Genomic DNA, 15,174 nt, shown 5'->3' on the forward strand with positions numbered 1-15,174 from the left:
TACGCTTATGTATGGGCACACCTTAAGTTCAGAGGAGCCAATCAGCGCATCGTTATCGCCGACATGCCCTGCTCAGCCAGGGTCTCCAGTTAGTCAAACATTATACAACATACAGTCGCGCTGCTGCGGTCCTCTGCAATATATCTGTTCGTGCACGCAAAGAATACAACGGATAATTTTAACAAGCGATCGCAGTAATGTATTGTATTGTTTTGTTTATTGAACATATATAGAACATACAATAACAGATTGACAAAATGCAAACAAAAGTCATAAAAGGAAAAAATAAAAGTAAGTAAAACAAACATCGTCACAGTTATATGCTCAAAGGAGTAGGATGAAGGATACAACTTATCTAGTCCTACCCCTTGTTGTGTAATAATGTGTATTGATCGTTTTTCAATCCCAAAGAAAAGGAAGAAATCTACATGTCATCAAATACTTTTACCCTTATGTGTACTGTACTTATCTATTTATATATATATATATATATATATATATATATATATATACACATATATACAGTATATATAAAAACTATATGAAATTTCGGTAGATTTTTTGTGCCAGAATCATAAAAGTTAATGCACATGATTTGTATTAGCGGGCCACATAAGATAATGTAGCAGGCCAGATCTGCTGCCCGGGCCCAAATTTGACGTGTTATAATGGAAAAGTATGAGCTTTGAAGAAATGAAAAATCTCTGTCAATCTTGATATTCATAAATTTAGTTCTTTATGACTTTCCAACAATTATATCGTCACAAAACCAAAAATGTGCTTTCTTCAATCATATCAATTATATTAAGCAAAAGAATAGCATCCTGAATACTAATTTTGTACTGGAAAGACACTTTGTCACCCAGGATAACATGAACTACATTCTACTGTGCAAAACATGCTGACCGGAAGATTTCACTGTTTCTCAGTTGTAAAACATGCAGTAGGGAGGAGAGAAGGATACGCAAAAAGAAAATCAAAAGACAGTTAACTGAATGTGTTTTGACAACCAGGTTCCAATTTGCTAATTATTTCAATTCAACAGCCAATAAATTATGCTTTTGATTAAACCCACTGAGCAGTTTTGAGAGGACAACAGAAGGTGTTCTGCGAATTAAAGTGCGGACATCCCATTCGAGAAGATTCAATTGTAAGTCAATTGTCTGACAGAGTTAACGCCAAAGCATCACCCATCCTAGCCACACACAAGTAATAAAAGTGGCCTAAACAATAAAGTTTTCATCAGAAGGAAGCACCATTAACAAGACACAAGTTGAGATGATGATAATGATGATGATTCAAGTCAAGTGACAGCAATATCATCCACAAATAAACAATATGAAGCCTGTGTGGCGTTTGATGCAGAGTAACAAAAATCCTAAAGTCCCTCATAGCAACTGGAAGAAATTACACCTTTTTGGTCTGCTGCTTTTTCTGATTATATTTTTTTAAGCAGGAGCTAATGGGGTTTTTTAACCTCCCACACGACACGACACATCACCACAAATCATTGTTGGATGCAAAATCAAACTATTTTCTGGATTATGATCGTGGACGGGGAATATATTGCTTTTCTGAATTTGTTGCCATAGTTGTCGAGAGTGTGTATCCTCTCTGCGTTTCACGATCACATCCCTCTATGACGATACTTTGCGCTCCCTGTTTTCCCCAAGTTCAATAAGAATCAAACAATCGCTCAATAAGATCTCAAAAGCAGTCGATTTGTCTCTGTTTTCGTCTTTTCGCGTCATGTCGTCATCAAGGCAGGTATCAAAAAGTAACAATTTTGACCAAAGGAGTAAAACGTCGTTAGAAAATAATAAAAAAATACAGTAAAAGCAGTAGAGTACCGATGCCTAAATAATCTATTTAAGTACTTAATTACCGTCCAATGCTGCTAATTCTGAAATAATAACGACAATACTGCAGAACTCGCAGATGTTACTTGGGCAAATTGAGTTGTAAATTATACCATCAGATAAATGACGTCCATTGTGTTTGAATGCAACTAAAATCAGAGCAAAGTGTGTATGTTAATTCATGTTCAAGTGCAAATGATAATCCACTACTGAAAACAATAGTGCCATGTTTTCTGCAACTCTCGCGTGATTTGGAGCGCGTGAGCTCTGCGCAATGAGACTTGTAGCTCATCCGCCATTCCTGAGCCAAGTACTACTAGTGAATTTGGCTGTCAACAATAAACTTACTGCGCCGGGACACGGAGCGACGAGGTCGAGTGAAAGCTAGTCGTCGGCTTCGATACCCTGTAGTCGCCCCGTCCCTCCCTGGACAACTTTTTAATGTGAATATAGAGCTCACGGACGAGGCAACCATGTCCAATCTCAGCAAAGGCGGCACCAAGAAGGACACCAAAATGAGGATACGGGCCTTTCCTGTAAGTGGACGCCGGAGACGATGCCTTGCCTGCCCGCCAGGCGGTGACTCGATCACCGTGATCTCAGGCTGCTGGCTGTCTAGCTCAGAAGCTAACCAGCTGAGCTGGAGATGACTCGGAGTAAACAGTGGCGCCGTCAAATGTCGTCTAACCCCCAAACCTCCCACACACGCACACACATTTTGTAGCCCTTTAGATGAGTTGCATGTATTATTCAACGAACATCGAGGGACGTCTCTTCAAATATTTTCGTGTTTGTTATTTTGCCAGTTAGCTTGAAAGCTCCCTAACGTTAGCTTGATGGTCGTATGAGTCGTTGACGCTAACATTAGCTCGACTCGTGACACTTGTTGTTTTGGTTATTTTTGGCTTTGACAATAAAATGCCGACCGCAGATGTAACTTGATTTGAACGTTTATGATAACTGACATCTGTGCCCTATAATGTCAGGTTACCCATCAGCGACATACAAGAACAAACAGACGTCACTCCATGTAGATCGATGCTAACAATTATTGGGGTAGTTAGCATCGTTCTGGTTTTGCAGAAGCTGTAATGGACACTAGATCTTAACTCAGTGGATCGATATTTTCGAATTGCAGGGGTGTTGGAGAAATCTTATCCGTCCACCTGACACCCCCTTTGTCTGCTAGTCATCGGACGCCCTCGTATTCAGCTGACCTCGTTTAGCATAATTATAGAAATTCATTCGTGGAACTGGTAAAGGGAGCTTGTATATCTTCCAAATGGACCTTCTGGCTGCTGTTCCTGTTCTAATGATGGCTAAAACCATGTGACCGTGGCCTCAAACTGCCTAACTGTTGTTAACTTGATCCGGGTGAACCTGTTGATAAGGCCCAGTGGAATATACATTCATGCTTGGGCTTGCTTCTTGACAAGATAAAATGAAGGTGGGAATGACCCCCTCTCCCCCCCCCCCCCCAAATAATAATCACTTTTGGATAAATCATGACCATCATTCAGCTCACATGGTGGATGGAGCATGCGGTTAGCACATTCGCATAGCAGTTCTGAGGTTGGGTTGAAATTTGTTGTTCTGGCCTTCATGTGTTAATTTTGCCTGCTCTCCCCGTGCTTATTCTTGCTTGCTTTATTTTTATTTTATTTTTTTTCCCCCTGATACTAGGGTTTCCTCACACATTCCAAAAACACGCATGGTAAGTTAATTGAAGACCCTGTGAATGGTTGTTTGTTTCTATGTGCTCTGCAATTGGCCTGGCAACCGGTCCAGGGTGGATGCAATTAGTCAGCTGGGATCGGCTGCAGCTCACCCGCGATAGAACATAGATGGATGGATGTTCACAATCATCGCTGATGGTGTACTTTTACACCCACCTGATTTATGTGCGATCAAGTACACCCGTGATCCCAATGAGGATGAGCAATATGGATAATGAATGGAATCTCAGTCTGAAAAATGCTTTAGAGAGGAGATATGGAATTTTCGTGCCAGTAAAGGACACATTCAAGATTCACTTCCAAATGTTGGCATAAAAATGCAAAAATATTGATGTCCGATTACCTTGCAGATGACCATGGATGAGAAGTATGTGAACAATATATGGGACCTCCTCAAAAATGCCATTCAGGAGATTCAGAGGAAGAACAACAGCGGCCTGAGCTTTGAGGAGCTTTACAGGAACGCCTATACCATGGTGCTCCACAAACACGGCGAGAAACTTTACACCGGCCTGCGGGAGGTTGTCACTGAACATCTGATCAACAAAGTAAGGTCAACTCACACGCACGGAATCACAAATGGCTGCGATTGCAGCTGCAAATGACTTGTGACCTTTTGAATTGCACTTGTAGGATGATCAATACAAAGCTAAGAGATTTGTTTTTGAGAAGTGCATTGAAGAACAAGCAACTCCCCAATGCGTTGCATGAACACACGACATGGATTGGGGAAAAAAATCAAGATATACACACACCTATTCATTTTCTTCAGGGGGCAGGGGTCGTAACAAAATTCCCTGCTGAAACTTGGAAGAATTCTTGATAAGTCAAACTCGCCTTCATAAAATCCTCATTTATGATGTAGTAGGTCTGGGCGATATGATAATATATATATATCCTGGAGACGATTGAAAATGTTTTAACATGCCATTTGTCTCCTATCATGTTTGTCAAGTGTCCTCTTTTTCATCTGCAAATTCAAAGGATGAACTGAATAGCAAACCAATTATATGTTACGGTTAATGAAAAGTAACAAATGACGAGGCGGGTGAGCTATGGCTGGACCATTACGGAAAAAAATAGTAATCACAATTATTTTGATGTAGATTGACACAAGAAAATAATTATTAATAATTATTAATTTATTTCAAAACTTAGTATTAAATTTTTGTATTAAAGTGTATTATGTATTAAGTATTAAGTGTTAAAACTTAGTATCTGTTCACTGACAGATGTTGACTTGACACACCAGATCTTTGGCCAGAAATTAAATGTAATATTTACGGCATATTTTTGCCCACAAATTTAAACGTTATTGTTCCTCTTGAACAAGCGATCAGTGTTTTTGTTGAAGGAAAGGAATCTAGGTGGGTAGTTGTTGTCCATCGATTAATGTACTCCCACACGACATCACACTGAGAAGTGTTTCTAATGTAGTCGTAGCCAATCTTAAGGCTACACAGGGGCTACTTCGATGTTGCAAAGCGCCTTCAGCATGATGCAGTGCAGGTCATCACCACTCTAACTGCAAGAATTAACAGATTGTTGATGAGAAGCGGTGTCAAACCTGTTCAATGGTTCAAAAAAAAAAATTGTGACAAAAGTTACATACCTTTTCATACCATACTTTTTTTCATTTGTGTAAGACAAATGAATCCTTTTGACTGCCTAATCCGTTTTGTCAGCAGCACATCGATTTGTCGTTGTGAAAATGGCGTGTGTTGTTTGATCTCATGTGATTATTCGTCAAGTCTCCAGTATGGGGGGGGGACATTTCTTTTTACCCCTTGTCTGCTGAGTCACACTGCAGGGACTCGAATCATGCTGCTGAATGTCTGCTAGTGATGTTCCATGATCCAGCAAAGGGTTGATCTTCATAAAGGAAGACAGGAAAACCATAAGAACGTTGACATAAATAGTGCAATCTCTGTTTAATTCTGGTCACTTCCACTGCATCGTGTGCGGACACATACCCACTTGTGTGTTGTTGTTTTTTTTTCCCCCCCTCCGCAAAGGTACGAGAAGATGTCCTCAACTCCCTGAACAATAACTTCCTCCAAACTCTAAACCAGGCTTGGAATGACCATCAGACTGCAATGGTGATGATCCGGGACATTCTGATGTACATGGTCAGCTGATGATGTTTTCTCGGAGCCTCATTGAGCACCTTGAGACTGCCCGCCAGTTAGTTTTAACATCATCAACACACTTCTCTTTCCGCAGGACCGAGTTTATGTGCAGCAGAATAATGTGGAGAACGTCTACAACTTGGGTCTCATCATATTTCGAGATCAGGTTGTCCGCTACGGCTGTATCAGAGACCACCTCCGACAAACCCTATTGGACATGATCGCACGTGAAAGGAAGGGGGAAGTGGTGGACAGGTAGAACACTAATCATCATTTTGTAGATTTATTGCCCTTATCTTTGAGTAAACAGAATTTATTTGGACCTGGTGACAGTGGAATTCATGTTTGGTCTGCGATCCATTAGGGGCGCCATCAGAAATGCCTGCCAAATGTTGATGATCCTCGGTCTTGAAGGCAGATCAGTTTATGAAGAGGACTTTGAAGCACCTTTCTTGGAAATGTCTGCAGAGTTTTTCCAGGTCTGTCAAATAGATTCGACAGTTGTAGCCCTGCCGATTCACACGTCGCCATTTACTCAAGAACACGAAAGCCGGTTAGGCACGTGGTTTACAATTCGGTCCAAAACAAATAACTAGGATGACCGAATATATCAAGAAAATGAATGTTGCATTTCATGTTTCTCTTAGATGGAGAGCCAGAAGTTCCTCGCAGAAAACAGTGCGAGTGTGTATATAAAGAAAGTAGAAGCCAGGATTAACGAGGAGATTGAGCGGGTGATGCACTGCCTGGACAAATCCACCGAGGAGCCCATTGTCAAGGTAGTGGAGCGGGAGCTCATATCCAAGCACATGAAGACCATTGTGGAGATGGAGAACTCCGGTCTGGTCCACATGCTCAAGAATGGCAAGACCGATGGTAAGGCCGCTGTTTTCCGCGCTGGTTTGTGCAGCACAACAAACCATGTGACATTGCTCACTTCTGTTATTGGTTGCAAGAGTCCAATCAAGAAGAACTACATGCACAAAGTGGATCAAAATTGGCCTCTTTTGACAGCAAGAATATATGGACAATGAACAAATAACAGGGAACACACTAGAGGAGATTTACATTTAAAAAAATAAAAAATAAAAATAATGATTTTGGTCCACTTTACAATTGGTGTTGATTCTTCACACAAAAAATCCAATTTTATGTCCTTGTTTGAAACCTAAAATGTAGCAAGAGGTCAAAAAAGTTCAAGGGCGGCTAATATGTCATCCAATACAATGTGCGCGTCGTGGAAAACTTGATTTGTCACTCACCTATCTCAACTATTTACATGCTATGGTGAAGGTCATTTCACACTTGACCAAACTGCACCAAACAAAAACAAACTGGAGTTGATTGCGTCAATCGGTTGCCAGCCTACAGTCTGGCCGCTTGTAAAACAAAGAATGTGTTTTGTCTACAGTATGTTCTGAATGCTCACAAGTATCTGACTTTATGTATTTATTTTTAAATGTTAAAAAGGATGAATCCTGTTTGTCAGCCACTGAGAATGTACTTCTAATGTGTGTGTGGGGGTTCTGTGCACGCCAATCCCCAGATCTGGCATGCATGTACAAGCTGTTCAGTCGAGTTCCAAATGGACTGAAGACCATGTGCGAGTGTATGAGCTCGTACCTTCGGGAGCAAGGCAAGGCTCTCGTGTCAGAGGAGGGAGAAGGGAAGAACCCCGTGGACTACATCCAGGTACACCGAGCAGCCCACAATGCATTTTCATATGCCGGCCAGTCAAGAAAAGAATAACCTGATGCCATGATTCTGAGTGGGAGAGAATAATTTGGTTTGAATTAAGCGTTATGATGATAATCAAGTCGCACTTCAAATTGGCATCATTATTTAGCCTTGAAATATTGAACTTTCAAGTCCTTTGTGTACCCTAAAGGGTAATCGGTAGATAGGTTCACATATTTTGTGTAAAGTGAGTGCATTTATGACTTGTAATGAGTCAGACAACCAATGAGTCTCTCATTTTGCGGTTGTTTAAAAAAAAAAAAAAAAAAAACTCGGTGAATCAACATTAAAAAATGTGTTTTGTTCAAGCTCAACACTGAAAGCAAATGCAGTCCAGGATCGTAAGACTCCTGTAAACCTCTAACAAGAATTAAACTGGGATCCAACTGCCCCAATTTTTGTGGCTTCCAAACATTTGGGTATCTGGCTGTTTTTGTGAGACCCTGTTTAGGTATTTAAGACAGGGGTGTTTTCTATGTGAGGTTGCTGTTCCTTCGATTGATGGCCCTCGCTTATTCTCTCTTCTTCCCACAGGGTCTGCTGGACCTGAAGTTGCGTTTTGACCGATTCCTTCAGGAATCCTTCAGTAATGACCGTCTCTTCAAACAAACCATTGCTGGAGACTTTGAGTACTTCCTCAACCTCAACTCACGCTCGCCAGAGTACCTCTCACTCTTCATCGATGATAAACTGAAAAAAGGAGTAAAAGGGGTGAGTTTGACCGTTCTATACCCCACCCCCACTTTCTCCAGGAAGCATCGTATACATTTTTTTTTTTTCTTCAGCTGACAGAGCAGGAGGCGGAGTCCATACTGGACAAGGCCATGGTGCTGTTCCGCTTCATGCAGGAGAAGGATGTGTTTGAGAGGTACTACAAGCAACATCTGGCCCGCAGGCTGCTCACCAACAAGAGTGTCTCGGATGACTCAGAAAAGAACATGATCTCCAAACTCAAGGTGTGTGACAAATTACCAGCACGGACATAAAGATTTATCTTTTAACCTCACAGCACACCTGTTTTTCCTGACATATTCCAAATGCAAGATCACGATTTTGAGAACAATGTACATTCACACACAATGGTCAGCCGATTGCATCTCATGAAGTATAGTTAGTATGTATCATTTCTGAGCCTCGTCCTTTTGCTCATCCGTCGTCAGACCGAGTGCGGCTGTCAGTTCACGTCTAAACTGGAAGGCATGTTCCGAGACATGAGCATCTCCAACACCACCATGGATGAGTTTCGACAACATCTGCAGACCACGGGGGTGAGCTGACGCAAAACGTCGCACCTCCCTGCCACCTTCTGCTGTATCATCGCTAGGCTGACCGCCGAGCTGCGAGGATAACCGATTTGATCACAAGATGGATCAATGTGTCAATCAAATAACTTGTTTGTTTACTCTGTATGTTCAAATATATCTTATTTATTTCCAGGGGGCATTTTATATCAATGAACATTTGCTTAGAAATATGACAGATTCTAGCTATTGGCTGTTTTTTTAATCTTAATAATTTTAAGTAAACGTGTGTACACAAGGACTGCTCATCGTGTCAGCATGGCCGTATGGATTATTGTGGAGCCTACCGGACTGTTCTTTACAACGCAAGACACACTCTGCTGCGATGTTATTGTCTTATTTATGCATTTACGGGTTGCCTCAGGTGTCTCTCGGGGGCGTCGATCTCACTGTGAGGGTGCTGACGACAGGTTACTGGCCGACACAGTCAGCAACACCCAAATGCAACATCCCTCCTTCGCCTCGACATGCTTTTGAAGTCTTCAGAAGGTCCGTACATTTAACACGACGTTTTGCTCTGCGTTTTTTTTTTTTTGTTGTTGTTTTTTTTTTAATAAATCGTTCGTTTGTTTTTGCATTTTGTTTTACTTAAAGCATTGTTTGAATCGCTGATGTATTCCCCAGAAGTTTCTTGCCAGTTTCAAGCTAATCTATTCGATCTCGAAGCAAGATCTATTATTCGTGAAGCCACAGTGACTATTCTTTGACGTTGCTCTTGCGCGACTTCATTGTGCACGTAGGTTTTATCTTGGGAAGCACAGTGGCAGACAACTCACACTGCAGCACCACATGGGCTCCGCAGATCTAAACGCCACCTTCTATGGCCCTATTAAAAAGGTATGTGCCATTTGTAATGTGTGAAACGCGCTACGTTACAGTGAAACCAAAGAGGTTCAAGAGCCATCAAGTTTGCTTTCATGCTACGTTTTCATTTTTGCGTGATTTAAAGTTCTCTTGCGTGATATCGAGGTCGTGTAATCGGGTTGTCAACAGGAAAGACGTTTCTCACACTCTGCTCTTGATCCCACGATGATGGATTGCATGCAACTAATTTGTCTTTCGTGCATGTTCTCATCTTAAAACAGGAACATGTTTTTCTAAAAGAGAAATTGAAGAGCTAATGTGTACGCTTTTTTTTGAGTGTTAACAGATGTTGTGTCAACAGGAGGATGGGTCAGAGGTCGGTGTCGGTGGAGCCCAAGTAACTGGTTCCAACACCAGGAAGCACATCTTGCAGGTGTCCACCTTTCAGATGACCATCCTCATGCTTTTCAACAACAGAGAAAAGTCCACCTTTGAGGTGACATTCCTTTTTTTTTCCCCTCATTTATACAAACTAAAGAACACAAATCTACTGCGTCTTTACTGCTGATGCTGGACTCTGCATAAGGACTCCAATGTGTCCGTCCGTCCCTTGTTTTCCCAACCCTGCAGGAGATCCAACAGGAGACGGATATTCCGGAGAGGGAGCTGGTCCGGGCGCTGCAGTCGCTGGCCTGTGGGAAGCCCACCCAGAGAGTGCTCACCAAGGAGCCGAAGTCGAAGGAGATTGAGAATGGCCACGTGTTTACAGTCAATGACCAGTTTACCTCCAAACTGCACCGGGTCAAAATCCAAACAGGTATGGAGGTCCTCCAAGTAAATTAAACCTGTCGTGGTCTGGAACACAGTCTTTTTTTTTTTTCTTCTTCTTCAAGGACTGAGGTGCACTTTAACGTTTCTTTTTTCTCATGATGCTCGAAGTCAATACGAAGCTGATGAAATACTTTTCAACGCGTGCCTTGAGTCATGATGGTAGTCTTGACAGTTGTCATTTGTGCCCCCTAGTGGCTGCTAAACAGGGAGAGTCAGACCCAGAGAGGAAAGAAACCCGACAGAAGGTGGACGATGACAGGAAGCATGAGATTGAAGCTGCTATTGTTCGCATCATGAAGTCGAGGAAGAAGATGCAGCACAATGTCCTAGTAGCAGAGGTGCGTTGGCTCAGTTTTTTCCTTTTTTTTTTTTTTTTTTTTTTTTTTTGTACATTTCAGTGTTAATCTCCTCAAAAGCAAAGTCCAATTTTAGCTTTTACTTAATGATTTTTTTTTTCCTTCCAGGTCACCCAACAGTTGCGAGCACGATTCCTCCCCAGTCCTGTAGTCATTAAGAAGCGTATTGAAGGACTCATTGAGAGGGAATATTTGGCAAGAACGCCAGAGGACCGCAAAGTGTATACCTATGTAGCGTAAACCACGTGAATTCAGTGCACCATACAGTCGGGAGAAACAGCGAGCCTTGTTTTTGTGGACTGCTATGCGTTTGAATGAACTTGGAAGTGCTCTCATCATTGATTCTGGGATACACTGGGAAGTTTAACTTTTCTTCCATAAAAAATGTTAGGCGAAAAAACAAAATCACGCAAAGGATGGGGAAGTTTTCTAGCAATATTAGATTTCTTCTGCTAACAGAAATGACTGCAAGGTCTAGTTTTGTACAAAAGTATGTTTCTTGTGGCCTTTGGAGAGAATTGTGAGAGCCTGTTTGACCAAAAGGTTGAAGGAGGAGTGTTGTTGCTCGGTGGTTACTAAGCAAACGTGTTGTGGCTACACAGAGACTTAAGGAAGCTTTTGAATTCACGCCCCAGTTTTAATTGTAGATGTCTGTGTTCTGTTTGTGTTTTGTGGCACAACGATGGCTGTACAGACACTCTTTCCCCTCTCGGAGGACGGGAAACGGAGCAAAGAGGGCAAAGTGTTAACTGGCACGCACTTGGCTTACGGTGATGTCGGTCAAATTCACTTTGAGTACTTGAGAAAACTTGACGAGTGCTTAATTTATTTTGCAAAACTATCTGTTTCTGAGGTTGTTCAATGCCTGGAAGTCATTAATTGCTCCTCCTATACTGTTAAATGCCATTGTCACATACAATATTTTTCAGAGGCTAAACCACCGCACTTTTACCACCCGACTCCTTCATGGGAATAAGACCAATTTAAAGATCCATAGATGTTTTGGTCCATCATGACATATGACTCAGGCCTGTATGAGTGACCACATAATAGCGGCTGCTCTCTGAATGGCTACATCCCTGTGGTGCAAGTTGCAATGAGGTTTTTGTTTTGTTTTTTCATTCTTGGTTGCATTTTGAATGGGTGGAACCTTACTTGCACCATGTTCTAATGTGTACAAATTGTAAAATAATTATTGTACTCACTGCAAAGGTGGATTGTACAGGGCCTTGTTTTCATCATAATAAATGTAGAATAAAACAGATGTTCTCTCTTTTGATGTTCTTCCAAGATGAAGGCCCAAGCAACTGTCAACTGCCTCTGCATCTATCAATTGTACTTAAAGCCAGACCCACTCATTCATCTTACGATACTGAAGGAGCTCGGCAGGCATCCCACATACCAAGTGCAACTCTCACATTTTGTTTTCAAGTACACGAGTCACTTGTATTATTTGACATTTTGGAAAATCACCAAATGAACTTGTATGTACCACTTTACTAAAGGGAACACATAGTTACGCAAATGATTGCAAACCCCAGTGGCTGTGAAACGAAAAGGCTAAATAAATGAAGTAGAAATTGGATCAAACAAATTGCACAATTATTGTACAGGGGTAACGTTGAAAGTATTGTTTCGTTACAGTTAGCTTTTTTTATTTTGCGGCATGACAGGATAAAAATGTAATGAATGAACTGATGTTTGAACTGTTCTCCGTAAGTTTGAGCTCCACCCAGTTATTCAAAATAGCGCAGTTTTTTTCCAACTTGTTGAGTGACGTTGTACAGAGTAGTGATTTTCGTCTCTTTTCGGTGATCCGGTTCATTTGGATCGGCTCAGTGAAAAGAGCCGGCTCTTTTAACTTTAGCTTTTCTTTTAAATATTTATGACAAATTCAGCATACATTTTGATAAATGACTTGGTGAACTAAATATTGCACTCTACTGACTGCAAATAGCAACTATTATCAAGCAAAGAAATGGCTTTTTACTTATTTTATTGAACATTAAAAAGGCTCCAAAGAATAAACAAGCAACAAAATTAAACTTCAACCAACAACAATCAAACATGCTGCATCATAACAAAAATAGTGAGTGTTAACTGCAACAGCAGCAGTGAACAAAACAAAACATAAGCTACTCCTTGCTTTATTTTAACAAACATAAGCTACTCCTTGCTTTATTTTAAATTTGCAGTCAAAACTAAATACTTCAACTTGGAATACTTCAATTTGTCCAGTCTTTGAGAACACCCTTTCTGACGGGACAGATGTCCTTCAGTGCACAATCTACTCTCCATTACTACTTTGATCAAACGGGGGTAGACGGAGGCTCGGTATTTCCACCAGCTAAGTGGATCAGCTGCCCTTGAAATCTGTGGTTCTTCAAGATATGCCCTAATTTTGTGTTTTGTGTTTTTGCACGCTTGGCTAATACTGTAAATTAGATTCAGATTGCTTGCCAAACGCCTTTGTGGTTTCCCGGCCAGTAGGGGGCGAGAAGTGGGACTTTGAAAAATTTCTGCAATGTCCGCCCCAAACCACACCCAATTTGAAATCCACCAATCGCGGTGAGGCCTTAATTTGCATAACACTAACCCTAATTTGCATAAGCATTCCCACTTTCCAAGTTCGGACCAATCAGATTGCCCTAAATTTGCATAACCACGCCTTCATAGAGCCCACCAATCAGAGAACGCCTAAATTGCATATATATATATATATATATATATATATATATACACATACACACATGGGCGTGTATATACACAAAGATAGGTATGCAATTTTAAAGGTGAATAAGATTTAAATTGTATTACAGTACTCAATAACAGTCCCATCAGCCATCATTCTAGCCACGCCACACCCACTTTCCTGGATTTTTCTGCCTGGAAAAAAAAATTTGGGAAAAACATTTTTGAAAAAATATCTGAAAAAAGTTCAGAAAAAGTTTTTTTTTTTTTAAATTCGATTGTGATGATGTGTTTAAAAATGAAGTTGAGTTGAAGTGTTCTTTGTAATCAAGCTTTATTTCTTTTGCAGAGTAGACAATCACAAAAGCAGAGGAAAAAGTTGCATGTTGAATGGCAGTCTGCTTGTTGCTGGGCGGCGAAGTGGTCGGCTCTTCAGAAGAACGTGGGACAGGTGTGTTGACCTGAGAGGAAAGGCATCCGTGAGTTACACGCAAGTCAATTTCTTGTGCAGACAAAGATGTGTTGGGCATGAAACTTACCAGGGAGATAGACTGTTGATTCTTTCGAGAGCAAGAAGACGATCATGTTTACTGCTGCCTAGGGGAGAAAAAAAAAGTAGCCATGATGGTGCATTGAACAAGTGTAAATGTCTCCTACTTTTCAGGGGCCCACAGTTTGACTTGAGCACCTTGCGAATAACAGGAAGAAGAGCAAAAAGCGTTGCCTGCAGGTCTGTGCTCGTAGGTGGACTCTGGTGGTGAGCAGGTTACTCCCTCTTGTGGCACGGAGGACCCAAGAACAATCTTCCTTCAACTCTGAATAATGAAATGAGGCTTGTTGAAATGAGACTTCTAACCAGCTCGGTTCGCCTGATCACCACGTGAGGTCTTTTACCATTCGGCCATTGTGCTGCAAAAATGTTGAAATTTTTTGATGTAGTCAAAGGCAGCCGACCATACGAGGTTTTGAAGGTTAAAAAAAAGAACATAATTGGTGAGACGGTTGGCGTCTCGTAGGCGATGTGACGGCACTCTAACCTCACCCATAACCCATCGACCACGCCAGTATTTCCTACTGCCTGCCTTCAGAATGCCATCCTGAGATCAGGAGATAGTTTGCAAAGCCAACTTCGTTTTCGATTGAAGACGAGTTGCACAAAGAGATCGTGTCGTTTTGTCATTTTGCTTTCTTGGCCAGGGGTGTCAAACTCATTTCACATTGTGGGCCACAAACGGCCTCGGTAGATGTCAGGTGGGCCGGACCATTAAGATCAAACGAGATTTATGAGAAAAGGAATTTTGAAACCATTTACACGAGCATATAAAATCTAAATGTAATCCCTGCCTACACCTGACAAACAAAGGAGAGTGCAATAATATGTGTAAAGAATAAAGTATTCATATGTCCCTGATAACGTCTGCTGTGTTGGGGTCTGTCTCAGTGACAGACTGAGGCTGCTGTTGTCTTCTTCTCTGATCAAAACAATGTTGTCTTTTCCTCTGATCAAAAGAGTGTCTTCCCCAAGCGGATATTCCACGAATTGCACCTTATTAAAAATGTTCATTCAGTGTGTTTTGTGCATTTTTTCTCTTTTGAATTATCCTGCGGGCCTGATCAAACCTCCTTGCGGGCCAGTTCCGGCCGTATGTTATACACCCCTGATGTATAGTAAGGCGTTTTTAGCCGAAAAAAATGACCATGTATAGTAAGACGTTTTAACCCGAAAAAAA

General features: G+C 41.3%; 1 protein-coding gene across 2 annotated transcripts; it reads left to right on the forward strand.

Moving 5' to 3' along the window:
• Positions 1 to 2,125: 2,125 nt before the first annotated feature.
• cul3b (cullin 3b) lies at positions 2,126 to 12,030 on the forward strand. Of its 2 annotated transcripts, none has more exons than XM_019885876.1 (16): positions 2,126 to 2,395; positions 3,946 to 4,143; positions 5,611 to 5,724; positions 5,819 to 5,979; positions 6,089 to 6,203; positions 6,372 to 6,600; positions 7,271 to 7,416; positions 7,996 to 8,172; positions 8,247 to 8,417; positions 8,622 to 8,729; positions 9,127 to 9,251; positions 9,503 to 9,599; positions 9,913 to 10,062; positions 10,197 to 10,383; positions 10,590 to 10,735; positions 10,862 to 12,030. In XM_019885876.1, the coding sequence occupies exons 1-16, from the start codon at positions 2,333 to 2,335 to the stop codon at positions 10,991 to 10,993; spliced, it is 2,319 nt and encodes a 772-aa protein (XP_019741435.1). In that variant the 5' UTR covers positions 2,126 to 2,332; the 3' UTR covers positions 10,994 to 12,030. The 2 variants fall into 2 exon arrangements, with proteins under 2 accessions (XP_019741435.1, XP_019741436.1); XM_019885877.1 differs by having other exon boundaries at positions 9,928 to 10,062.
• Positions 12,031 to 15,174: the final 3,144 nt, after the last annotated feature.

Source organism: Hippocampus comes, unplaced genomic scaffold, assembly GCF_001891065.2.
Source record: "Hippocampus comes isolate QL1 unplaced genomic scaffold, H_comes_QL1_v1.1 scaffold29, whole genome shotgun sequence".
NCBI classification, from domain to species: domain Eukaryota; kingdom Metazoa; phylum Chordata; class Actinopteri; order Syngnathiformes; family Syngnathidae; genus Hippocampus; species Hippocampus comes.

Excerpts from the sequence above, each read along its gene's own strand:
- cul3b (XM_019885876.1), top strand. The coding sequence starts at position 2,333 with ATGTCCAATCTCAGCAAAGGCGGCACCAAGAAGGACACCAAAATGAGG. Across the intron at positions 5,725-5,818 it reads GGGACATTCTGATGTACATG|GACCGAGTTTATGTGCAGCA; the intron begins GTCAGCTGATGA and ends CTCTTTCCGCAG. Across the intron at positions 6,204-6,371 it reads TGTCTGCAGAGTTTTTCCAG|ATGGAGAGCCAGAAGTTCCT; the intron begins GTCTGTCAAATA and ends TGTTTCTCTTAG.